Source organism: Anas acuta, chromosome 2 (assembly GCF_963932015.1).
Source record: "Anas acuta chromosome 2, bAnaAcu1.1, whole genome shotgun sequence".
NCBI classification, from domain to species: domain Eukaryota; kingdom Metazoa; phylum Chordata; class Aves; order Anseriformes; family Anatidae; genus Anas; species Anas acuta.
In genome coordinates, this window is record NC_088980.1 from 21,782,406 (window position 1) to 21,808,025 (window position 25,620).

At 39.2% G+C, this 25,620-nt stretch overlaps 1 protein-coding gene across 2 annotated transcripts in view; it reads left to right on the top strand.

Annotated features, from left to right (window-relative positions):
• Window positions 1-25,620, top strand: part of CUBN (cubilin) — a 140,592-nt gene that overhangs the window by 113,741 nt on the left and 1,231 nt on the right. The window contains exons 56-65 of one of the 2 annotated variants that reach the window (XM_068673837.1): window positions 939-1,088; window positions 7,077-7,277; window positions 9,373-9,502; window positions 10,423-10,640; window positions 20,789-20,994; window positions 21,859-22,021; window positions 22,541-22,749; window positions 23,480-23,627; window positions 23,743-23,924; window positions 24,994-25,159. In XM_068673837.1, coding sequence (XP_068529938.1) covers window positions 939-1,088; window positions 7,077-7,277; window positions 9,373-9,502; window positions 10,423-10,640; window positions 20,789-20,994; window positions 21,859-22,021; window positions 22,541-22,749; window positions 23,480-23,627; window positions 23,743-23,924; window positions 24,994-25,159 — 1,773 coding nt within the window. Of the gene's footprint in view, window positions 1-938; window positions 1,089-7,076; window positions 7,278-9,372; window positions 9,503-9,608; window positions 10,063-10,422; window positions 10,641-20,788; window positions 20,995-21,858; window positions 22,022-22,540; window positions 22,750-23,479; window positions 23,628-23,742; window positions 23,925-24,993; window positions 25,160-25,620 lie in introns of those variants that run through there. The other variant, XM_068673838.1, reaches the window with a different exon arrangement.

The window sequence follows — 25,620 nt, forward strand, 5'->3', positions numbered from 1 at the left end:
TTCAGAGTAAAACAATGAGAAATTAAATTCTTAATGGAAGATGCTATGGAAATATACAGAGTCCTAAACTGAAATGGCTTTTGTTTTTATAATGTCTGCACTAACATTGTCAGTAACAACTAACAGTGAAGTGCAACCTCCTAGTGCAGTCAATCAATCACAGGCTTCATAGGCATGTTTCTAAACTTGCACCAATATGTTGCTGCATACTGTGCTCTTTTATTTTAAGCCTGTAGCTACAGGTTTAATATAATATTTAAAATAATAATAATAATTCTTAGTAAAATAAAACCATAGGCTTAACGTAAAGAGAAACCCCTGATGATATGTTGTAAAAGTTGATTGGATCAGAGTGAGCTCCATGAAAATGAACAGCATGGTGTGCTTGAGTAGTTCTAGGTGGTAAACCTGGCCTGTCTCTGTGTACAGCAAACCAGCCCAGAGATGGCCCTGCTACAGGCTGGATCCTTCTGGCCATCAGCCCTGAAGCAAGAATGCTGCCTCTTGGGCTAACACAGGCAGTTTTAAATGAGGCAACGTTGCTGATGTGCCTGCTCACCCACAGCCAGTTAAGCTACATTTGTGTGTACCCAGGGCCTGTGAAATGTGCAGCTTCCAAACCCATAAGAACAACAGTGCTGTGTCCTTCTGGTGAGTTGGCTGAGGGACTACAGTCTGGTCTTATTCACGACCCGCGAAGACACTATGTGAAGCTGAAAGTGCTGTAAGCAGGAAGGCTGTGTGTTTCCCAAAACCACTACTATATGCTTGTGTAAGACCTACTTCTGCCATCATGATCTGTATTGCTCTCCCTGGCTTTTTGACCAGTCTCTGAGTGAGAGATGAGGACCTTGCATACATTGTTGGGTTTGCCACTGCAAATGGAAATGAGCTGATCACCTGGATTTTAACAATGTCTTATTTATTTCTGTTTGCAGGATGTGGAAGAAATTTCACCAGCCCTGAAGGTCTTATTGTCTCTCCTAACTACCCTGGTCAGTACGACAACAACTTGAACTGCAGTTACATCATAGATCAGGGTCCACAGTCACTCGTGATCCTAGAGTTTGAGACTTTCCACTTGGAAGGTAACTGGTTCTTTATAATTTCAGTATGTGCCATGAATGTAACTTCTTACTTGAAAACATTTAAGTCTTCTGTCATTGAAAATGGTTGCTGGTTTACTTTACTGGTCCATTCTAAAAACTGTTTACTGGCAAACATCTACAGAGAGAGTGTGCATGGGGTCAGTTTTGTGTCAGTGAAAGCCTCCAGAACAACGAAGATAGAGTATCTCACGTGTTGAGGAGCATCTTGCAGTAATGAAGCTGGGAATTTGCCAGATGGTTAGAGTATAGGAGGGACTGTGGCCAATTTGTGTGTTTGTTCCTGCCTTTTTTTTTTTTTTTAAACTATTGATTCTTATAATCTTTTTGATCTTAGGCCAGTTTTGCTTTTCAGTGCGTCTGTTTCCCTAACTGATAAAATGGATATAAATACACCTGGATGTTATACAAGAATGCATAAACACCTGAAAGTGAAATTAGGTGAAAGACTACAGTATCTGAAAAATTGTAAAAATTGTTACCCTATACTTTACCATGAAAAAAAATCTCTCTGGAGATTTTCAATGTTGGTACCATTTAGCCAATAAATAATAGATATAATATGTGGCCTTATTGGTGCAGACGGTTAAACTTTCCTGACTTTGACAGGGTCAAATTTTCATGGATGGAGATGTCGTTAAAAAAGAAAAAAAAGGGAATCATCATGTCCAAACTATTTTTGAGGATCTCTTAATTTGGTTCCTTTGAAGTCACCTTGACAAAGAGATTTTTGAGTCATTTGTTACTGAGCTGGGATGCATAATTTGATTTTTTCTTCAGACCAAATCACAAAGAAATAGGTTTTCTTTATTTTCATTTTCAGTTTTTGAACTGTTTTGAATTCAAAGGTATTGTAACCCAAACTTAATTTAGGTTTTAGAAAAATATTTCATTATATTATGATATTATCTGCCAGTACAAACTGCTACTTTAAGATTTAAAAAAAAAAAAAAAAACAAAAAACAAAACAACACAAAAACAACTTGAAATGCAAACCAAAAAATACATAATTTATTCATATAGAAGGCAGTATTATTCATCAGACACACTAAAACATTAGGTTGAATCGGATGATGCTTATTTTGACATCTGTGTTATTAAATTACTAATCTGTATTGTGTGTGTACATGCAGTTACTTTATAAATGGACTTAAGCTTTCATTAGTAAAACAGTTAAACCAAGGAGGCAAGTGATACAGACGTGATAATAAACGTAGACCTAAACAATATTAAAGGTATTCTATTTCTTGTAGGGCGGTTTGCCTCTTTATTGCTATTGGCTTCTGTAGACTATGCAAAACAGAAGTTTTTAGTGCCATGAAAGAACAAACTTTGGTTATCAGCTAAAGGATAGCTGGTTATAAAAGAGGAAGCATGACACTTTCCAGTAGTTATTAATCTTTTTCAGGAAGTCTTTAAAGATTGCCCCATAACAAAGAGAAATTACATGGGTTTAAATGGGAAAAAATATTGAAACCACCATCTTGCAAACTACCATGCAGAAGTGAAAATGTATTCTATTCACCAGTCTCACTGAATCTGTTTAGCACATGTGCCTCAGGGTTTTCAGCATGAACTCCCTTAGTTCTTTTGCAAAGGCAGGACAATATTTGACAGCATCTGTTAAAATCATTTCCAGTTATTCTATATGCAAGGAAGCATTGCACCTGCTTACATTGTGGCTGAGTGTGGCCTTTAAAATCTTCACCATACTAGTACAGATGTTCTGGATTGGGTTTTTAAAGTTTAGCTACATTTCCAATTAACGTAATTTACTACCTATTTGACCTCTGAAAAGAAATCCAATTGTTTTTTTCATGGTTGTTTAGTAATGAAATGAAGTATCTAAAATAATGCCTATAAGGCATACATATCTCATTGACTTAACTGGTTGAGATATCATTTCCAGAAAGTTAGAAGGCAGAAAGTAATTGGCTATAGTGCAGTGACACATTGCTACACGATTGAATGACTTTGTGGTTAGTCACAGATTTCTGCTGTAGAGTTGTTATGTTTTCAGTTATGGTGAGATGCCTGTTCTGATTATAAAGAACAACTCCAAATGAGACTGCTAACCCACAGCACGGATACTATGTAAGTATCTGGGACCAAATTAACATGACATGCATGTACCTCATATGTATTATTCACTAGATATAGCAAGTAACGACTCAGAGCAAGAGCAAACTGGAGGAAACTGTATTTGTTGATTTTGTGATCAAAATTTAATCTAAACTGTCTGCTTCCTGGTAGGTAGGAAATTTATTTTTGTCTAACACTGATGCCCTGAAAATAGACATCTATTTTAGATTTATCACCTAGATTTATCTTCTCACGTACTGAAGTGCAAACGATAGTGCTTTAAACTCAAGGACGAATGTGTTGTACAGGTGGATTGAATTGCCTTCCGAAGGCCCCTCTTTACCCGCTGACTATTACAGGAAGCCATAAACAGTAGCTCATACATGACAGTTAAGATTTAGTCAGCAAAACATAGGCAAGACTAATCCTGTGAAATGAGTTTGACTTAGTCTCTGTGATTTCATAGCAGCCTGAAAAATGTCCTTTCCTGCACCAAAAAACATGGTTACAGAATATCTCTCTTGATTTCCTATTTTGCGAAGCTGCACAGGTTGCTCTTTGCTTCTGAATCTCCTACGTTGTTGTGTTATTTTACAAAGAACCAAACAGATGGAAGTGAATTTGTTTTTTCAGTCTCATTTCTGTGACAGTGATCAATATTGTCGTACATCTGTCCTTACTCCTTGGATCAAAGGTCTATGCAAATCTAACATATTAGAATTAGTCATAAAACTTAGTCTATATTTAGTCATATCTAGGAAATAGTTAATCATATTCTTCTGTTGTTTGTAGTCATTGTTCGGATGAAATTCCCTATAAATGTAGCTCCAAGATAGGTAGTGTATTATTAAATGGCTGTGATATTCTTCTGGTACAAGATCCAACAAAGTCTGAGTTCCAAATGTTGGAAAATTAGGAGAAATGGATATGGGCCTCCTCCAATATCTGCTTTTAGAATTCTGTAGTATTTACACTCTGTCCATACAAAGCAATAGCACTGTAGCCATGTCAACCTGAAAAAATGTTTTAATAACTTTTTCTTTTTTTTAAATGCAAATTTAGTTTTGCAATCTAGATAGGGTCACAGCTTCACCGTAAAGTCATCTGTATCTGCTCTCTCAGGTGTTACTAGGCAATTCTGAAAAACATTTTGCAATAGATTATTTTGAAAAATACATATATAAAATACATATATATGAAAGACATAGATAAAAGACATGTAATTCCGTGCTTTCAAAATAGCATCTTGTGCTATGCAGGTGATTAATATATTATAGGAGTATACATCTATGTTAACGATTCATCTACATCAGTAATGAATATTTGTATTACCATAAATAACAGATGCTACGGTTGTCAACCAAACCCTCATTATTTTAAGTTTTGTGAACATTAAATAGAAAGAAGGGTTCTGCCCCAACACAAAATGAAACACAATCTATGACTATAGACAGAAAAATGGGAAGTAGGCATTGTTATTAGGGATCAGAAAATTAGGCACCTAAATGCGGTCAAGGTCTTATTGCTGGTATCATATCAAAGAAATTATTTTTTGCAGAATAATGAGGTTGGTCTGAACTTTTTACTAATAAATTCCTGCTAAATGGAAAGGAGAGAACACAATGTCATATTTTAAAATGTAAGGACAACTGAAGCTGTTATCATGTGACCTTTGATTGCAAGAGTCAATGTATCAGTGCTGAGAGGTACCAAGAGATGATAAATAGAGAGGAGATAGACAATAAAAAGGCCTTGATGCAAATAAGTGCAGAAATTTAAAGAGAGAGGGACATATTCACAACATCAGGCCAAGTAATTGGTCTCTGCAGTAGTAGTATTTGGAAGAAATATTGTCAAGGCTAGTGAGCAAATGGTACAGTAGCCATGCTGGAAAATCACTGTTTCTTGTGTGAGAGCCACAGGCATGCAGGAGGGTAGGAAAAAGTGTATCTTTATGATATTAACTGGATGAATAACTTGACAATATTTACATCTAACCTGGATGTGAAGACCAAGAAAGATCCAAATCATACATGTCGATCTAATCAGGCCAGGCAAAGTGATAAGGCTGTCCAGAAAGAAGATGCCAGAGAAGTCTAGGAGAGAAAAAAAAGCTCTGCTATTGATGGTTCTGTTCAGAGACAAAACCAAAAACACACAAACAAACAAACAAAAAAATAGTATGAACAGAAAGAGGCCTGGAGGAGGGAAGAAGACCTTTGGGGTTATAAACATAGAACCAGTAGTTTTATCTGCCCTTGTAAATGAGATTATACAGAACTAATGTGGAGATAAAGAGAGGACAACAGGAGAGAAGATGCCTTATTGAATTCTCATGGATGTATTACAAAAGAGAATACAGTAATACCAGAAGGATGAACAAAAACTCTTAGTAGGCAAGGTTTTATGAAGAAGAACAGAGCTGGCTATGCGGAAAATGCCTGTCAGCTCAGAGAGGATGTGGGTCTGACATCTGGCTAAGAAAAGATCTCTGGAGACTCATGAAAACAGTTCCATTGTAATGCAAGGGGCAGAAATTGGACTAGAAATTATCTAAGATAGAATTAGAGGAAATGAACCACAGAGAAGTATTGCTGATGATGTGCTGAGTATGTTCAGAGGCTGAGAGTATGAGATGAGGAGATAGGATAAAGGAATCTGAGGGTGGGAAATTTACAGAATAATGCATTTTAGTATGATAAGAAATTAAGGAAAAGTGTGAGCAAGAGTATAGAGAACAGGATAAAGATCAAACAATCACCAGGCCCACCAGGATTTAGAGGTCATAAGTGATATTGGCCCAAATAAGGATAATTCAAAGCCAGAAATTAAGCCTTTTGCCTGCAATCCTGTGTCAACCATTTTATTCTTTCCAGTGGACCTTTGCTTTGCTGAGAAATCCATTTCTCATCATGCCTTTCTCCAAAATGTTTTCAGAAAGAGATCTGAGTTGCTTTCTCAAATCTTTCCCATTCTCAAATTCTGCTTGTCTCTATTTCATTTTTTTTTACATTTCTTCATATTTTAAAATTGATTATGTTTTTAATTATATCTCATTATCAAGTGTTCTCATAGTAGGGCAAGATGTGGAGAACATTTTAACTTACTTTGTAATTAATGATGTAATCAACTTTCTGATACAGATGGTTATTTTTATCTTAGTAACTCTTATCAGAGACAGACTAGTGCCATGTAACACTTTTGACATAATTCTAAAGCACATTAGAATACACGGTCTTCATTGAGAGCAGAAAGGATTTTTGAATTAAAATTCCAGAGACCATCTACAATACATCTTCCTGCTTGCATCACTCTGTCATTACTGTGAAACAGAATGATCATTCCTGTCTTCATGTTCAATAGAAGTCATCCTGTTTTTTACAGTGCTTGGACAATCTGCAGGAACCACTCCTCTGCAGCAGTAGGCACAGTGTTTCCTGATAAGCTTAGATAATTCCTGATTAATCCTTTGCAGTTAAAATAACCGCCCCATTGCTACTTATAGATCACTAAACATGACAACTTAACTTCAATAAACACATGACAACCCAGCTTCCATTATGCTTGCAAATGATGAAGCAAAAAGTAAGAAAACTCCCAGGGTGCATTGAATGAGACCAATCCAATGCTTTATAGACAAGGTCTCTTTGCCTTTTTATCCTTCAGTTTTTCTGTATATTAAAAAAAGGCATTTGCTTTCTTAGAAAAGCAAATTTGCTTTTCTTAGAAAGCATTTGCTTTCTTAGAAAGCAAATGAGATCTTGAGATCCTGGAATTGAAAGTAATATAAAATTTAATTCTTATTCTGTGTGAGGCCTGTGTACTTGCAGCTCAATAAGTCACAAGAAAAATATGTTGCTAACACTTCTGTATTATGTATCCATGCAGTCCCAGCACTCTTGAGCAGAATCTGTCTTTATGATGGAGTAAGCATCTTCAGAGGGACCAGGGTTACCGCACACCCTGTCATCACGCTCTGTGGTAATGAGCTCCCTGACACAGTCAGTGTCTTTGGACCTATGCTGCTCAACTTCTACACTGACTCACACATTACAGGCTTTGGATTCCAGGCAAGATACAGAACAATTGGTAAGTAGCCAGTGCCCTGTGCTTCGTTGGTGGAGCTATTCAGGCTGGATGATGGTTCAGTGTGGAAAACACTATGCCTTATGAAAAGGAATATGAACCATTTTGGCAGTTTTTTCTCTCTCTCTCTCTCTTTTTTTTTTTTTTAGTAACATTTAAGGAGAGTTAATGTGAAGTTCATTTAAAATATTCTGTAGCATACAGAAGGCTGGCTTGATTCTCAGTTCTACTAATACTACATTATACAATGTGTCAACCAGAAAAGGATCTCTAAATTGAGCCATCTATATGCCCCAACCTGATGATCCTGTTACAGTGCCAGTTATTAATGTAAACAATAATTGCAATCTAGATATATTTATCTTTTTGAAGAATTTTTTTCAACAAACCTTTTTGTCTTTCACATGAGATCTCTAATTTTTAAACAAATGTGTATTAGGAAAAAAAAAATCCATCTGAGTTTAGTATGTACATCTGCACAAATATAAATATCACAAGAGATTAAATTTATTTTGAAAATAATTAGTAATATTTTCTAAGTTTAATTTGAAGAGACACTACTTTGATTTTTGAAACTCATTTCATTTTCTAACTGCAGAGAAAAGGATGAGCTCTTAACTGCGGTATTTCCCTTAATATGTTCCTCATGTTTGAAGCCACAACAAAAACCATAAGGTTAAATACTTTATACAAAATGAGGGGCCTGATACAGCTAAGAGAGAGAGAATGGCAGTGAAAGATGACAATGTGCTGTTATTCATGGAAAAAGACCTTCACAGCACACTAAAGTCAGTTGCTGCTATCTGACTTGTGACTTCTGACATTTGAGAAATATGACTGCCGCCTTATTAGCTTGTTGCTGTATACAAAGCAGATTCTGGCAATTAACATTCCTCTTCCCTCTGGTTGTATTGTTTGCTGGGGAAAAAAAATGGAAAAGGCTTCCCCCTCCTAGTGCAGAATAATGCTGATTCTTTATCCTCCCGGCTCCTGTCCTTTATCTGCCAATGCTGCAGGCTGCCAGCCGGAGCGCGGCCGAGGAACCAGGGGCTCTGCTGCCAGCAGCACCCTGTATGGGACCGCCTTTGTTAAGATGGTGGCCTGGGCAATGGCATGTCCTTTAAAACATGAAAAGCTGTGTGTGTGTGTGGCTTTGAGCTATTTATCAACAGGATGCAGGGAAGCCTTTTTTTATTATTTTTTTTTTTCCAAGTTAAGATTATAAAATAAAGGCTGAAGCTAACAATGGAAATTAGAGTTGGTTTTATATTGGTTTTTGTTCCCTCAAGCACTGAGGCTGGAAACAAACATTATCCCACATCCTGGCCTCATCAGCATCCATGGTGTGAAACCCTAAGAAGCCAAGCAGTGCCCTCAGTCTGCATCTGCAGAGTTTGACTTGCTCCTCAGGCAGACAGCAGGCATGCAGCTGGCAAGCCCCAGCACAAGGCGAGGTGGGGAACAGTCCCCAGGTTTAGTGACACCTCTCTGCCTTTCTGCACAGAACAGATGGTACGGTGACACCCCAGCCCTGCAGGGAGGTGGAAGGATAATGAGACTGCCTACAATTATTCCAGAAAAGGCAGGGGTAAAGCATCGTGTGCAATTGTGGCTGCTTCTTTGTCACTGCCAGCGCTTCAGAGGCTTCCGTGGGGCCAGGATTTGAATGAGGGAATTTCATTGCCTCTGTATCAGCCACATTCCTCTTCAGAAGCTAGAATGGGTGCAGAGCTCCTCCACACATACCTGATTTACCCTGCAGCATGGGGCACCGCCCCAACCCGCTGCTCCCTGGTCCTACTGCAGCACGCTTGGAATCGGGCTCAGTCCTCAGCTGCTCAAACATAGTCATTGATATTTAGTATGGACTAACAGTTACCTTGATACTGACTCTAGTCTTCTGCTGGAGAGCCTGACTTGATCGATATCTCTGCATTTCACATTTCTAGGCATGACAGCAAAGACTGCCCCTAATTTCTCAAAGGCTTTTCCTTGCTTATGGCTAAAAGAGGACTAACAGAAGCTCCTTTAAGAACTGTGAAAATTAGGACCAAGCTGGTATTCAGACATTGATCGCTTTTTCCTGTTTCCCCTACAGCTTGCGGTGGCACTTTCAATGGCTCTGTTGGCGTTCTCAGCAGCCCGGCCCATTCAGTCCTAGACTATCACAACAACATGAACTGCTCATACTACATCACAGTTGGAAACAGCAAAGCAGTGGCCCTCAAGTATGTAACCAAAGTCTAGCTTGCCATTGAGGGGACAGGGTGGTCTCTGATTTCAATTAAAACCAGTAATTATTGACAATTTTCTCTCTGTCTTTCATTTTCCAAGGAGAAAGCTGAACTAAAATGAGAAATGGCCACTGAAGCCACCACCTTTATCAGGATCCCTTACATCTTTCTCTGTAATTTGTTATGTGCAAAAGCATCATCATAACTGTAGCTTCTTGCTTTGGTTAGCAAGAGGATTAAGAAAGTGTAGAAATACAGCTCATGTACTTCGTTATATTCTGCCAGCCTTTAGCAGTTACAAGCTTGTGGTGAATTTATATATGAAAAAAGCTAATTCTATTAGAAGGCTGATACTTACATCCCAGTAATAATACCCAGCCAGAAAAAGTATACTTCTGAGCATGTGCTGTCCTGCCTAAAATAGAGATGGGCTGCCACAAAATGTTGCTACTGAGAAATTATGATAGGTGCATTCTGCTGTCAGATGTATGCTGACTGTGAATTCAGAGACAATTAAGCGGTAGACCCAGCTGGCCTGCACCCTGAGCCTTCATTTTACATGCCTCTCACATGCTCAAGGAAATTGCAGGGTAAGCAATTTGCAGAAGTGACAGAGGGTATATTTGCACGGGGGAGATCTGCTTCTTCACAAAACGCCGAGGTGTGCTGACAGCTTGCCTTGAAGAGGCCCAGTGGGTGAGGGTGATTATTTCTTTGAGGCTGGTTGGCTGCAGCGTTTTGCCATGCCGTTAATAGTTCTGCTTGCTTGTTTTCCAAAGAGCAATGTCTTGTGGTACCTGTTTATGCATGGCTTTGACCATTGCTATTACTTGTGCTTTCCTTAAGCCCTAAAAACACATAGCACAGGAGTAGAAATGAAAGTGTGATATCTAATGCTCCAACGTACTTTACAGATTCAACAGCTTCCAGCTTGAAATATCTCCCTCCTGCTACAAAGATTACGTGGCTGTATATGATGGCTCAGACACCCATGCTCCTCTTCTTGGGAAATTCTGTGGGTCAGAACTGCCTCCGAATATTAAGAGCTCCAGTAACAAATTGTTCCTGGTGTTTAACACGGACTTCTCTGGATCAGACAGGGGATGGAAAGCATCGTTCAGGGAGACCTTAGGTAAGAATATTATCAGACTCATAACCCCAACAGTCTGCTGGTAAGTAATTTCCTTTGGTTGCTTTCAGCAGCTTTCAGCTGCTATGGTCTCACTCTCGCTAAAAGTGCTGGAAGCAGAAAAATGTTTCTGAGGAAAAGACAAACACTGTGGGATCCCCTGCATTCCAGACTTGGTTCTGAACTGATTCATTTTACTTTTTGTTAGCTTTTTCCTGCCTTTTTGGAGGCACAAACATTTCTTGGGTGACTGAAGGCACCCAAAGTTATCTCTTTTGGTGAAAATCTGGCAATACTTGAGAACTCTCATTCTTCAATGTTGAAAGGTTGGTTGTGTGCTATAAATGCCTCCTTTCCATCTATAAATGTCTCCTTTCCATCTATCCTTCATTTCCATTTCCTTGAAGTTCATCTCACAACTATTTAATGATTAAACAGTTAAGATTAGTTAAGATTGGGGTTCCCCCCAGGCACCACTGTGCTGATCGCTGCTGATTTGGGAGATTGGTCAGGTTAGCTGGCCCCCAAGTAAATGGGATCATAGTGAGAAGGCACGGATGTTAAATGTTTTGAATGGACACAAGAGTGAGAGGCAAAGTTTGATTATTTCTCTATAAAAGGTTTAAGCCTACTGGTCTATTCTTAAGATCAAATTTTAAAAGGATTTTTTTACCTTCTTATAACAGATGAATTGTTTAAGGATGATAAGCAACAAATTATTATTACATGTAAATTGATTTCATGTCATCACTTCTAGTTTCTTGTGTAATTAACTCAATGTTTTTGTGAAAAAGCATCTTTTAGAAAGAGGTAATTGTCTGGTTTAAAAAGCTGGCACTCAGACAGTTCAGAATGAAAGGCCTTTGTAGCAGGACAAACATAGTCTTCTGCTGAGTCATTGAATCCCCTCCCAACTCCTAGCTAGCGACTTTCTCATTTGATACAGTCTGAGAAAGTATTTACAGATAAGGAAAATAACTGGTTCTACAGTCTTTGCCAAAAAAAATATTCCCACAGAACTTCATGGTCGTTACTATTATTAACTCTTCTTTTGCTTGACTCAAAGAAGTTGCTACAATAATCTTTCAGACCACTCTTGTGGACTCTTATTTCAAGTAACATAGTGTTGCCTCATAGTGTTGCTGTCTATAAACCATTAGGTATCAGTTGTCTCCACAGCCTGGCTTTGTGCTTCCAGGGTGACATCATAAGGAACTCCCCAAGCTCTTGCTCTTCCTGTTGGCACATTGTCAATTTTTTTAGCCACTGACTGCTGATTTATTTGCATTACTTGCCAGAGATTCTGCTTAAGCACAAAACAGAACACAAGCCAAGCTGTCCGAATCAATACCATTCATGATTATTTCCCTGAGTGAGGAAAAGACTTTTATTTGTAACCTCTGACACCTACCAGCCTAATTTTTGCAGGCTCTCAAGGAAAGGGAGGTTGTGATGTTGCAGGACTTACTCAGGAGCAATGGAGCTGCAAACTGGAAAAAAATAGCCATGTGGAGATGTGGGTTGTGTGACGAATAGTCCTTGGTGATGAGGTACTTAATGTTAGGTCTCTTCTCCTCTGTGGGAAGCAAGCCACAGGGACTAAACCACACAGCCTGTAGGAAAGATCCTGGCAGTCCCATGCTAATATGGGGTGGCCAAAAAGAAGAAAAGTATATTATAATAGGAAAAAATGAGTCACATTCCTATAAAAATGCGCAGTTTGATTTGTCTGAGAAATAGAGCCAGGAAAATTTGTGACACATCTTTGTACTATGAGGTCTGAGATTCTGCTTCAAATGAAAGCAAATAAAACCATGAAGATCGAAGAGCCTGTTGTTCTAAATGCTGCTTTAGAGGAGCTCCCTCATCTCTGTCAAAAGATAAAACCCGTGTGGTTTTGTCAGAGTACAAATGCAATCAGATGACAATTAATAATGATAAATCTCTTGGATAAGGAAGATGGTATCTGCAGAGAGAAAACAAGCCTCATTCTCTCTTGGATGACAATGAGCACATTATTCTGCAGTTACCCTAGGGAAGCACAACAGGATAACGTAATTATTGCACTCTGCTTAATGTTGTGAGTGACCCTGATTATGTATTGGAAAGATGCAAGCAGAAACAGTAAACCCATTTGTAGCAAACCGAACTATTTCCTTTCTTCACAAACTCTTTCCAGTTTCTTTTGTGATCAGGCTTCTCTCAAGGATACTGCCAAAATCCAGGGCTAAGCGGTGTTCGTCTCTTGCAGATTTTACTACTGGGGAGTCAATCTGATAGCCACTGCAGTGGGAGGAAAGACAGAAGATGAAACAGGAAACTCAAAGAATCCTAGCAAGACCTACAGTAACCAGGCATTCAAAGAGTTAAACCCTGACATTTGTGTAGAAAAAAAAATCCCAGCTTTAATTAAAGCAGTATGTTTGCACCACTGCTCCTTCACCCACTAGAATATTGAAGGCCCCCCACTAGTCAGAAAAGGAAAACTAACAGAAAGTATGAAATCGTATTAATTTGGCTGTGTGGCAATATATCGCCTTTTCTCTCAAATGTCTTCTCATACCAATATACTTTCACCATGCCACCCCATATGCTGTGCAATGTATTGCTGAATGCACATTGCACAACCAGCACTCTTTGCCATAAGTGACTCTGTGACATGGGGCATTAGATGCCGGGGGCTATATGGCCCTCGGTGCAATTTTAGGGGTCTGTAGTCATAGAATCGTAGTTTTCACCTTCCCTGCTGCTAAGTTCGGATGCTTACCAGCCTCACTTCTTGAATCACTGGACATGCTCTCCAGCTGAACTGGTGAACTGGGCTAACTGGAGGATCCCAGCCTGCTGCCAGTGTTAGGTTTGTGAAAGGAAAGGCTCCTTCTCTTACCACTGACCTTTTTTCTGCCTTTGTTTACAGTCTGTAAAAGGAGAATTATAACTCCTTTCTACCGTGAGCGTGTGCTCCTCCAGGCAATCAATAAAAGGATAAGAAGAGATAAATCAATACCAGCTCAAGGCATTTGGTTACATGAGATGTCTCTGTGAAAGAAGAAGAGCTAAGATCTCTCCCCGAAGGACAAGGTCTGCATGTACGGAGCTTGTGACTTGGCCAAAGATCTCCTGATTATTCTGATTATTTCTCCAGCTCTAAGGGGAGACCTGATCTTTGCAGCTAACCTTGGCTGGCAGGGTCAGAGCCTGCACATACCTCTGCCACATGTGCCATGGCAGCGGGGACTTTGTGCTTTGGTGATAAATAGAGCTTCTGCCAAGTCCCATCTAGCAGGAGGGTGACCCTCTCACCCCAACTGGTGATCCCTCCAAGGCTTATGATACCAAGGCTGAGAAGACATATAAGGATTTTATTTTTCTTATTTTTAAAGAGTCAGCAACTCCCTTTCGGGAGATGTATCTGTGACCTTATTAACAGCACATCATTTCAGCTTGGCAGCTCTCTGTGCTTGTGTACGTAGCCCCATTGTCTCAGTAATGAAAAATATGTCACATTCTAAGCCATAAGAGAATGGTCTAAGGGGTTTCTGAAAGGCAGCTCTGCTCACTGAGGCTGTCTGAGGAAGCCACAGGAACTTTCAAGAAGCAAATTGTTAGACATGGTTAGATAAATGGGCTGGGTCAGAAAGCTCTTCCTGAGCTTTCTTCACACAGGCAAAAGGAAAATGGAGCTGGGACTGGTGGGGAAGGTAGGATGGAGGTCAGGAATATTGCCTGCTTTTCTCTGCAGCCCTAAATCCTGCTTGACTTCAAGCTCGAACCAGCTCCTCCCCCTCCCTTTTTTATGCTCTCTCTTGGGAGCATGCAGGAAAAGTTCATGTTTAAATTTTGTGAAAAAAAAAATTGTATATTGCATCAATATCAATGTCACCACTTGTTTGCATTACCTTGGGACTTATGAGCTCGTGGGCCATGATTCTGCTGCACTAGGCATTGCATGGGCAGAATAAAGCAACAATTTGCTGTCAGAAAGAGCTTATGATTTAAACACAAGACAAGTTAAAACAGATGGATATAGACAGGCAAGAAGAATAGGGTGACAACAATGAGAGAACTAGTGTTGTAGGCTCTAGGGCAAAAGAAATGCCTCCAAAACCCTTGGCAACCATTAGGCTGTTAAAAAGCAAAAGAGTCCTTAAATACCCCATCCTCTGAAAGGGAGACTGGGAGCCTGCTCTTAGTCTCATTGTCCTCAGTTTGCCTATTTTTTCCCTCAAGGATCCCTCAGTCCTTCTTATTCAAATGAGTATTTCTAAATATTAATCATTTTACACAGAAAAAAAACAAATATCACAAGCCTGTAGAGTGTAGAAGAAAAATGGTTGGAAAAATAAATTCTCATTTCATATACTAGAAAAATGCATTAATAGGAAACTTATATGAATTACCTAGAATGCATATTATGGAATTAAGGTGATAATCTATATGCTTTTCTTCCTGACAAAGTGCTCTGCAACTTACCTGATAAATTACCCGGAGATTTCTGTCTTCCTTTATTCTATTAGCTGTGTATTAAATTACTTGTTTCCTGTTCGGAATACAATACACTAAGTGTCTGTCACTAATGGGTTCACTGCTATGCTTACCCCTAGTGAAATTAAAGTATACTTAAAAAAAAAAAGGATCCAGGAGATTTTTCACAGCATTTTTATGCTATTTTATTCTATCAATGAACAACAAAATCTTTATATAGGTCTAAGTCCAATTCTGCCTTGCAAACTGAAATTTTGACTTACTCTTTGTTCAGTTTCTAGGTGCAGATTTCCAGCAATGTTCAGCATGCCCAGTTTCCAGTCATTTTATTTGTGTTGTTCAGAATCACTGAAAAACAGTTGTGAATGGGTAATGAAAGGTGTAAAATATTGGTTTGATCATTTGCTGCATAGGTGGGGGTTAGGTGTTCTTTTGTGAGTCATCTCTAAACTTACAGCACTAGCAGTAATTCATGGCACTGCTCTAGGTAAATAATGTTGGCACCTGCTGTTGGTGGCACCAGTGACCTGCAGCAACAACAGCAGTTATTGCCTGTCAGGTGGGAAAGCACTGCACAGCCGACTCTCAGGTTTATTAGGAATTCTTCTCCCTCCTACAAAAAAAAAAAAAATCTTAGAAGAATGTGTCCTTGACTGTGGCATGCGAATGCTGTTGCTGAATTCAGCGTGTTTTCTCATGCCTTTGGAAAAGCAGCAGTGCCTGGCGGAGCTTTCACAGCCCATTAGGACTGGTTTCCAGAGGTGTATCTCAAGATATCCAATCTGGCCTCTGAGCCTGGTGCTGTAGCAGGGCTAGCTGAGAAGCAAACCGCTTGCAATTCACAAATATTCTCACAAAGCTTTCTTTGGGCTTTTGATTCACACAATATTTTACCAAATATACGACACAGATATTTCACAGTTCAGATTCATTACATTGTCATGGCTTAACTATGATTAGCTTAGTATATTAAAATAATGACTCAGTTGTGGTTAATAATATCTTCTCTTGATCTTATTATAGTCTATAAAAATATCAACATCCTTAACAAGCTCAGAATAGCTGTTTATAAGACAGTCACAATTCCTGGACTGTTTCTAAATGTATTTTGTGGCTCAAATCTATGTTAAAAATATGCATCACTATGCATCAGCTTGATATCAGACTAAATTTAGAAAGTATTTGCTGTCTCTTCAGTATCTCTGAAAAAAAAATACATCTGTTGAGCTAAGGACTGTCTACATACGCCTCTCAGAAATGTCAGGTATTTAATGTCTGTGACATTTCTTCTCCCAAAGCAAACAGAAGTGGTTCACATACTCAATGACTTCTTCAGCTGAAAATCTGTGCTCCGGTGCATATAAACAAAGGGTGAAGAGACATTTCTGATTCGCATTGCAGGAGAGATCTGCAAAATGCCTGGGCAACTGTGATGCCAACAAGTATGTTAATGCGGTATTAGAATGTATCAGACGGAGGCCAGACTGCCTGTCTGCCTCTAGTCTCCTCTATAAGCACTGAGGAGATGGATGGGATAGTGCATATATTACAGTTTTGCAGAACTAGAGTGAGTTTAGCCAGAGCACATCTGGACTTATGTTTGGGATCAGCTAAAAAGTCTAAAAACTTAAGAATATGAACTTTGTCTGACTGCATTTGTAAAATCCTGCTGAAGCAGGAGCTATGGGCTTTCCAGTCCTAGTGTCACAGCTGGTACCACTGCCATGCCATCACATCAATGTAAAATCTTCTGTTTAGAGGCCAGGCTGAGGGCTGAGAACAGTCCCCTGTGTTCAGGTCTCCTCCTGGCTGCTGCAGGTGCTGTGGTCAGGGCTGATGCCGCTGTCAGGGCCAGTAGGCCCTACAATGCTGCAGGCCCGCTACCTACACGAAGTCACGGTGCCTGTGTAGGGGCTGCCAAACACACCAACTGACCTCGGAATCTCAGCTCATGAAGGTTTACCAACCCTAAGGTTTACCAGCTATGAGACGAGGAATGACAGACGATTCCTCCCTCCATCCCAACGTAGTTCCTACTGTTTGAAGGCCGAATACAAGCAAGCCATGAGTTAATTACTGCAGCCATGGTCCAGCCCCTGCCCTGAACTGGAAATAAAACCTGTCAGGAATGAAGCATTAGTCTTGGCAGAGTTAATCCTTGCTTATTTCTGATTTTTAATTCAGATCAGCCAGAAGCCTAGAATTTCCAGGGATCCTTCAAGGTGAGATCAGATGTGATTCAGAAATCTGGGAGAGGGATTGAAGCAGATGAAGAGGGTACTTCAAACTTTGCTGTCTTCTGATGGTGCACATCTGTGGGGCTCTTTTAGTACAAGGAGAAGGACAGCAAAATTAGTTTGATTGGTTTTGAAATGCCATTGGTTTAGCTGTTTCCAATAGACTTAAAACTGCTCGGCAGGTTCCGTTTCATTGCATCTGTACCTGTACAAACGAACCTTACCCCTGACTGTGCTTCAAAGGCAGGCAGCTTCAAAGATCTATCTTCATCTTGGTTCTGTGTCTAGAGGATGTAGCTCTTAGAGAAACATGTGCTTGCTCTCTGCTGTAATTATTTTTATTTGCCATAGGGAACCTTCAGTCCTTTCTTTTCTGAATGGTCCCTCAGCCTTTTAGTTTCATTAATGCTTCCCACCAAAAGCAATTAATGATGACAGTGTGTGCCCTAGTTCTGATAATTTGTGTTCTCTGGCAAGCTGTGTATGAGGAGGACAGGATTGCAATCTGATTTATGATGACCTTATGATTTTTATTTTAATAAGAAACCAGTGACTGAAACAACACAGTCATCCATCTGCACCCTTCCCCCCCCAGTTGTTCTATAAGGTACATTTCTCATTTTTATCATGTTTAACTTTTAATATCTAAGAGGCTATTCTACCAATTAACAGACTTCTCAGTCTCAGATTTTGCCTAAATTTTAGTTGTGGTTTTTCTGTCTGCGTTAGCCAACAATGACATCATTCCATCGACGATCACAACAAGCTGGAGAGCTATTAGTTGGCCTTCTTACTCAAAAGCTGTGACGATTTTTAAAAGGATGAGGTGCTTCTTTTAAAAAAAAAAATAATAATAATAAAAAGTAGTGTAGTAGGGTTTCTTTTTTTACAGTGAGTTTTCTCCTGCTAAGTAACTGGCTCTTTTTTTACTTGTGGGCGTTCCCCTGATCTGTGCACATTCACTGCTCTGTGACTTGTAGTAGCTGTAATCAGATGTAAAGTTGATCAGTAATGAAAAACACGGTAACAGATTCTTCAACAGGGGCTGCTCTTTTTTTTTTTTTTGGCTTGATGCAGGGCTACGTGATACCTGGTCAGCTTCCAGTCCAGCCGTTATTCATAATGTACTGTCCTCTAACCATTTGACTCAGTCCTGGCTGAGCAGGCTAAGCATTGTGAAAGCTAATGATGAAACCTCATTTTTATTAACTGTAAATCATACTTTTAGTTATATATCTCCCCTTTGATGCTTTTACTGGCTATACCCACTAGAATTAATTTTCTTATAATGAGGCTTCGGTGTGTTTCTCTCTCTGTCAGGTCCTGTTTATGTGTTTTACACACATTGTTTACCCACATCTGTATTTGTTTGTTGTTTGAGCTGTCTTTATAGCTGCACAGATAGCTGTGAAGTGCACCATTGCAAAGGTCCAGACATCTGATACTCCAAAAAAAGGACAATCCAGCAGCTGTGACAGTTTTCCTGTTGCGTTGCGCTGTGGCAATTCTCTGATTGCTTTTGCAACGTTCTGGCTGGCGTGTTTGCAACTCTAACCATGAAAAGGGTGAAGGGCAGCTTTGTAAGACGGTCTGACCCATATATCACTGAAGATTCAATATTGCGATGCTGGAGGGACAGACTATGATCTATGTCTAATGATTATATGCTTAATGGCGTGCTTAGTGGATGGTGTCCAAAACGCTAAGCAGGAAGTGGCTCCAACAAGACTGCTTCAGGAAGACTGAATAAATCATCCAGAAGGGTGAACCCAGAGAAAAACATAATGAAATTGCATTCTTAGGGCCCAGGCACCCTCCTGTCTGACATTTTGCTCCTTCCTAAGGATATCTGTAAGAACATGATTTATTGGTCACATTTCCCCCACTGTTGCTCTCAGCTCCTGCAGCAGCATCGGAGTTAACACTAACACTTTTCCATTTCTGCAACTTCACTGCTAGAACAGCCCACGAAACTGGACTGCAGTCTATTATTATTATTCCTGACTTTTTCACTTTGTAGCAAGTTTCTTCTGTTCATTTTTAGTTATAGCAAAAGCTTAAATCTCATGCTATTAAGATTTTGGTTTTAAGCAAACTCCTTTTTAGGGTGGAGTCTTTCCGGATTTGGTTAGTAGAACAAGATGACATTTATCCTTAGTCACTCTGTTTTAACCATTGCAATTTTGCAAGATAGGGCTGTCTCCAACCCGTGGTTACTGATGCAATCTTGACACTTGGATGCTGATTTTAGGCTAGGGGAATCTTTTGTAATATTGTAGCTTAAGTAGCGTGTAGTTTTATATGACTGGATATATATCAGTGGGTCAAGGTTAAGTTACACGTCAGCCAGACAGGCATTTTTACACACAGGGCTGAAATTCCCCAGCTGTGTTCGTGTTGCTGTATCTTCTTCTGATAATCTGATTCTTCCAAAAGGATTCACCATGGGAGAGACCGGGCTGCTTGCAGTCACCACTTCACCCCATGCAGTTTACAAACGCTCTTTCCCAGGCTCACAAGGAAGAGCATGAGCCGTACTTTATTGGGATTCCTGAGATAAATAAGTGGCCAGGAAAGTGGCCATAGAGACTCGGGAAGGAAGCATAAACTAAACAAACTGCTCAGGGTTGCTAACCCAGGTCTCCCTCCGGAAACGACAAATGAAAAAGTTGTTAAAATCCCTTCAAATAGTCCATATTTTTGTTTGTTTGTAGTTTGATGCAATAAGAGGGTTCTGATCTTCTAGTAACTGGTTTTATCTGGAAGTCATTCCTTTCAGTGTGACTAAAAACATTATAGGGTTCAAATTTTCACAGCGAGGTGCTCTGGCTGGGACTGAGCTCTGTATGTGCTATCCACATTTTCAGAGGGGTTGTAAGTCCCTGCAAAGTAAAACACTTCCAGAAATGAGTCACTTTTAGCTAGATTCCTGACTATGAGTCAGGGCCCCAGTATTAGACCGCCAAATTCAATCCCGACAGAACGAGGCTGGATCGCAAAAACAAGGAACTAAATTTTTAGACAGATTTTCCAAGTCAAGTCAGTGCCCCCTACTGTCCAAGTGCTCTTACTAATGGGTAGGAATTACATTAAAAGGTCTTCTAACCACTATTCTTCTATTTAATTTCTGTCCTCTGTCTTCTTACAGTCCCTTTAAAAAAAAATCCGTAGCTACATTTTCAAAGTGGATACTGCTTTTATATTCAGGAAGAGATGAGCCCTTCTTAGCTCACTCTAACCTATCTAATTGGGATTCATATCTACCTAATGCTGTCTATGTTGAAAGCCTTTTATAATTAAAATAGCCGCTGTGAGACAGGGCTATAAAATTCTGTAGCACAGACAAAGCCGCTATGGTGACACTCAATTTCTGAAGATTAATTAAAGTGCCCAGGAATTGCTTTTAAAAAGCTTCTGCTTCTTCAACAGGACCTCAGAATGGCTGTGGTGGCTACTTGACATATTCAGCTTACAGCTTTGGCTCTCCAGTCTCCAATGTGAGCAGAAGATACGAGAAAAATTTGGACTGTGTGTGGATCATAACTGCACCTGCAAACAAGCTGATCAACCTCACCTTCACCTCGTTTGTGCTCGAAGCACAGTCTGCTCAGACTTGCCGATATGATTATGTCAAAGTAAGATAGCTGTGTGTTTTAACAAGAAAATGTCAGTGAGATACAATCCACTATCTTCTCCATGAGGCTAAAACTTAATTAATATAAAATTGCCTTATGAAGAAATTCAATTGCTTAATGTAATTACAGGTTTTTGGTAGGTTAGATTACAATGCCAGATGACATCCTGCTTTTTTTGGAAACCAATGAGAATTTTAATATTATTATGGGTACAAACTTCTGTTCTTAGACTACCTATATAAATGAGTATTTATTTCACAGAATAGAAACAGAACAAAATTAAGGGCTTTGAAAGTAATCATGAATATTTATTATGATACCAAATTGCTTGAAAACCTTTAATTTCTAAAATTTTGAGTAAGCCTTGATGCTAAACGCCCACCTGTGAAAGCTACTTTCCTGGAGATGAGTATATAAAACACTGGATAGATGGTAGAATGCTGCTAAACAAGATCCTCCAAAGCGTGTTATAGATCCTGTGGAGCATTAGAAATGTTCAATAACATGAGGAATGAATTCTACATTTTGGTGAATAAAAACAGCCTTTCTCATTGAAAAGTGCTTTGAGATTCCATCTAAGAAAGAACACAGAACCCCAAATTAAAATAGAATAAAATTTTGATGGATTTGCTAAGACAGGACCAGAATGTTCCATAATGAGATTTGCACTGTCCAACAGAATGAGTTAATATGGCAGTGAATAATTGTAGTCATCAAGAACATCCTGTTAAAGCACAGGAGTACCTAATGTGCTTTCAAGTAAGAGAAGCTGCAATGTCAAGAGAGGTCAGAAAATTTTATTTCTATTTATTTGTGGGTTTTGTGCCTGAACTATTAGTATGTTATATGCTTTTCTTATTTCAGCTTTATGATGGAGTTAATGAAAATGCCAATTTAGCTGGCACATTCTGTGGATCTGCAGTGCCAGCTCCTTTTCTTTCCACCAGTAATTCCTTGACTGTGAAATTTGTCACAGACAGTTCTGTGGAAAGGGAGGGTTTCAATGCTACCTACGTCACAGTGGATCGTAAGTATACACATATATTTATACATACATATATTGTTGTGACTCTTTTGCAGAAATATGTATTTAAATAATAAATCATTAACATTTGCTCCAGATACAGGACTCAGGGAAGGGCAAAGACAGTCCAATAGTATAGTGCTACAGAGCACCTATAAGCAAGCTGAAAGCAGCACTGCTGGACACCTGTGCAATTCTCTTTGGTCTTGGCTGGTTGTGGGGTGCCTGCCACTGTGGAGAGCAAAACAGGAATGTTCTATCATGGACTGTTAATAAATACACTGATATTACAATGAAAAAGCATTTATTTTAATTTTATGACATACATTGACACAGAATGTGTTCTACCTACTTTTTTTTCTTCTAGAGAGTCATAGGTATATACAATACATACAAATTATATACATACGTTGTATATATACAAAAGGATATTGTCCAGTGTAGTTTTGTTTAATAAATAAACATTCTTCCCCAGTTGGGAAGGTTTCCAGTCTATGACGCATTTATTACTATTTTAAACAGGACCGTGTGGAGGAACATATAATGCGACTTCTACCTCCCTGTCTGCAATGTCTCCTCACTTCCCTGGTGAATATCCACCATTTACCCTCTGTACGTGGGTCATTGATGCCCCTCCACAGCAGCAAGTCAGAGTGGTGGTAGAGGCCTTCCACCTCCATTCCAGCCAGGACTGCTCTCAGAACTACCTAGAGCTCCAGGACTCACCAACGGTATGAAATTTATGGTTGATACCATGCCCCATTCACATTCAGCTCCCCTCACTCTTTGGAAATAGGGGAAGAACTCCCTTCTTTAGATTAGTAATAGGTTAGTTGTGTGAAGAGTATGAGCAAAGCATTAAGCACTATGCCCCACTTGATGTGTGTCAGCTGGTACAGTGACTTCATGGAAGTCATGAAGTGACTTACACACACATTGAGTATAAGTATTGAGCATTGTATAAGTATTGAGCATGAGTATAAGCATTGAGTAAGTATTATGCAATTTTTCACAGTTGCACCTAGTAGTAAAGCTGCCAAACTTAACACCCAGAAAGTATTGCCCAACAACAAGCTTTCATAAACTAATTAAACTTTTTCCCATCCAAGAACCATAATAAAATGACTATTCATGCCAAGACTGTTTGTAGAAAGCACTAGGAAAAAAAATAACATGCACACAAAAACCACAACTGCTTATGTTCTTTGTATTTCATTATTCTAAACCTTCTTTCATTGTTTTTTACTTTGTCATGAAAATACCTATTACATTTGATTTGTATCACACCATAATCAAACAAAATATTGAGACATTAATAAGTGATTTCTGTGATAGTTTTAAAATGTGACTGCATATCTGATATAGAAAGTGCTAAAAGATGTGTTCACCTAAAGTTTTGTAAGTAGAAAACCAAGTTGTACCCCTATGTAGAAGTAATTTGTGACGTGTATTGAATTCCAGCACAGCCAAGGATCAGCACATAGATTCTGCGGCACTGACACCTTCCCAGTCCCTGAATTTTATTCTCATGATCGCACTGCCATTGTGACTTTCAAGTCAGATGAGTATAGGATTGATAATGGAGTCAGATTTACCTATCAAGCTACAGGTAAGCATGAAGAATTGTTGAAAAAATCTACCTACCGTTCTCTTTGTTGATTACATACAGTGAAAAGCAATACAAAGATCTGCAAGGCTTACATGTTTTGTCTTTCTTTCTCCAGGTTGCAGCAGAGAGTATAACCAGCCATTTGGTTACCTGAAGAGCCCTGGGTGGCCTGGTCGTCACCCCAATAATATGGATTGTTCTATTGTTCTGAGAGCTCCCCAGAACCACACCATTTCTCTCTTTTTCCATGCTTTCAGTTTGGAGGACAGCATCCAGTGTTCACATGACTTCCTAGAGGTATTAAGCCAGTATATCTATTTTGTGGGCCTAAATTGAATTCTGCTGAAGTCAAAGGACGTTAACAGTCTTGGTTCAAGTATCATCTGAACTGACATTAGGAACTACTATATTGCTACAGTTTTATGGTGAAAAATACTGAGGTGCTATAGTAAGAGGTTAAACAATACGCGCTATACTAAGTCTAAAACCAATAAATACTTTTGCTGTTATCCAACTCATCTTTACCTAGCTCATGTTGATGTTACCCAGTTAAAGAGCAAACTGTGATAGTTTTCATCTAATATTAACACCTGTGCATGAATGGAAAGCCTTAAGTCTGAGTGCTTTCATTCCAGCAGCAGATTCCATCTCCTTGTTATTTTTCTTTTAAAAAAAAAGGAGAGATGTGTAATACAAATGTATGCTACTTGTAAAAGTACCTTGTGTCAATAAAAAGCATATTATCCTGCACAATACTTACTCTGTCCTTTCATGCTTGTTGAAGTTTTCACTATTCACTAGTCGGATTACAAAAATCAGATGTCTGTGGCAGAATCCCCGTTTAGTTCTCCTTCAATACCCTCTTTACTGTTTCAAGAAATGGATCTGAACTCCACCATAATTGGAGTTCAAAAAAAGCATCAGCTTAATTCTGAGCTACATAATATGAACTGTGTCTTTATGTGACCAGGGAAAAGAATAGTCTGCAGGGTAAAGTATTAATCTTTTCATCTGAAATATTAACATTTCAGATGAAAATTAAAACATGGACTTGAATTTCAAAAGCACATCTTAGCTACTAGCCAAGTAATTTTTATTATTCAGGAGATATACCACACCATAAAATTTAGCTACCAGTTGCTGATGATACTTGTTCTGTGCAATTGCTTACAAAGCTCAGACAGGCTGGCTAATAGTCTCTTTTCCCTTCTATGTAAGGATGTAGAGTAGGAAAAATAAAAGTATTTAAATGACAATTATGCAAGTCTATACATACTTTGTGCTGTGCCTGCATCACTGTATAATTGTAGTTGTGTATAATTAGTACAAGGATTTAACGTTGACAATGCTTTTTTGTCCCTTAAAGGTCAGAAATGGCAGCAATGTGCAATCACCACTGCTTGGCAGGTTCTGTGGTAACCTTGTGCCCAGTCCCATCTTCCCCAAAAATCATGTTGTCTACCTTCGTTTCAAGAGTGATATTTCAGTGGCACGTGATGGATATGAAATCACTTGGACCTCATCATCAAGTGGTAAGGCTGTAATAACAATGTAATTCCATTAAGCAGTTGTACACAGCAGGAAAACACAGAAAGATGGAATCCAGCCAGCTCAGGTGGGGCCTTGACTTATCAACATCTAAGGTTTTTTCAAGCACCCATAGCCAACCCTATTCTCTAATTAGCAACCTCAGAGGATGTGTTCTACTTAACCTGGAGGTCTACATCTTTCACCAAGAGGACAGAAAATACAAGGAACCTCTATCTTGGCACCACAGAGTAGTGGTGGTAGCAGTGACTCAGTCTACTTTATTGGTAGTTCATTTGTGATAGGCTGTAGGATCTAGGCACTACTAAGCCTGAAGAGAACTGACGCTTGCCTCAGGAAAATAACGTATCTATAATGCTGTGTAGTGACTGGGTGATAGACCTAGTCATAAATGGCATATGAAAGGGGAATGAATAGCTGGATGACATAGCTTGCCCTTGACACT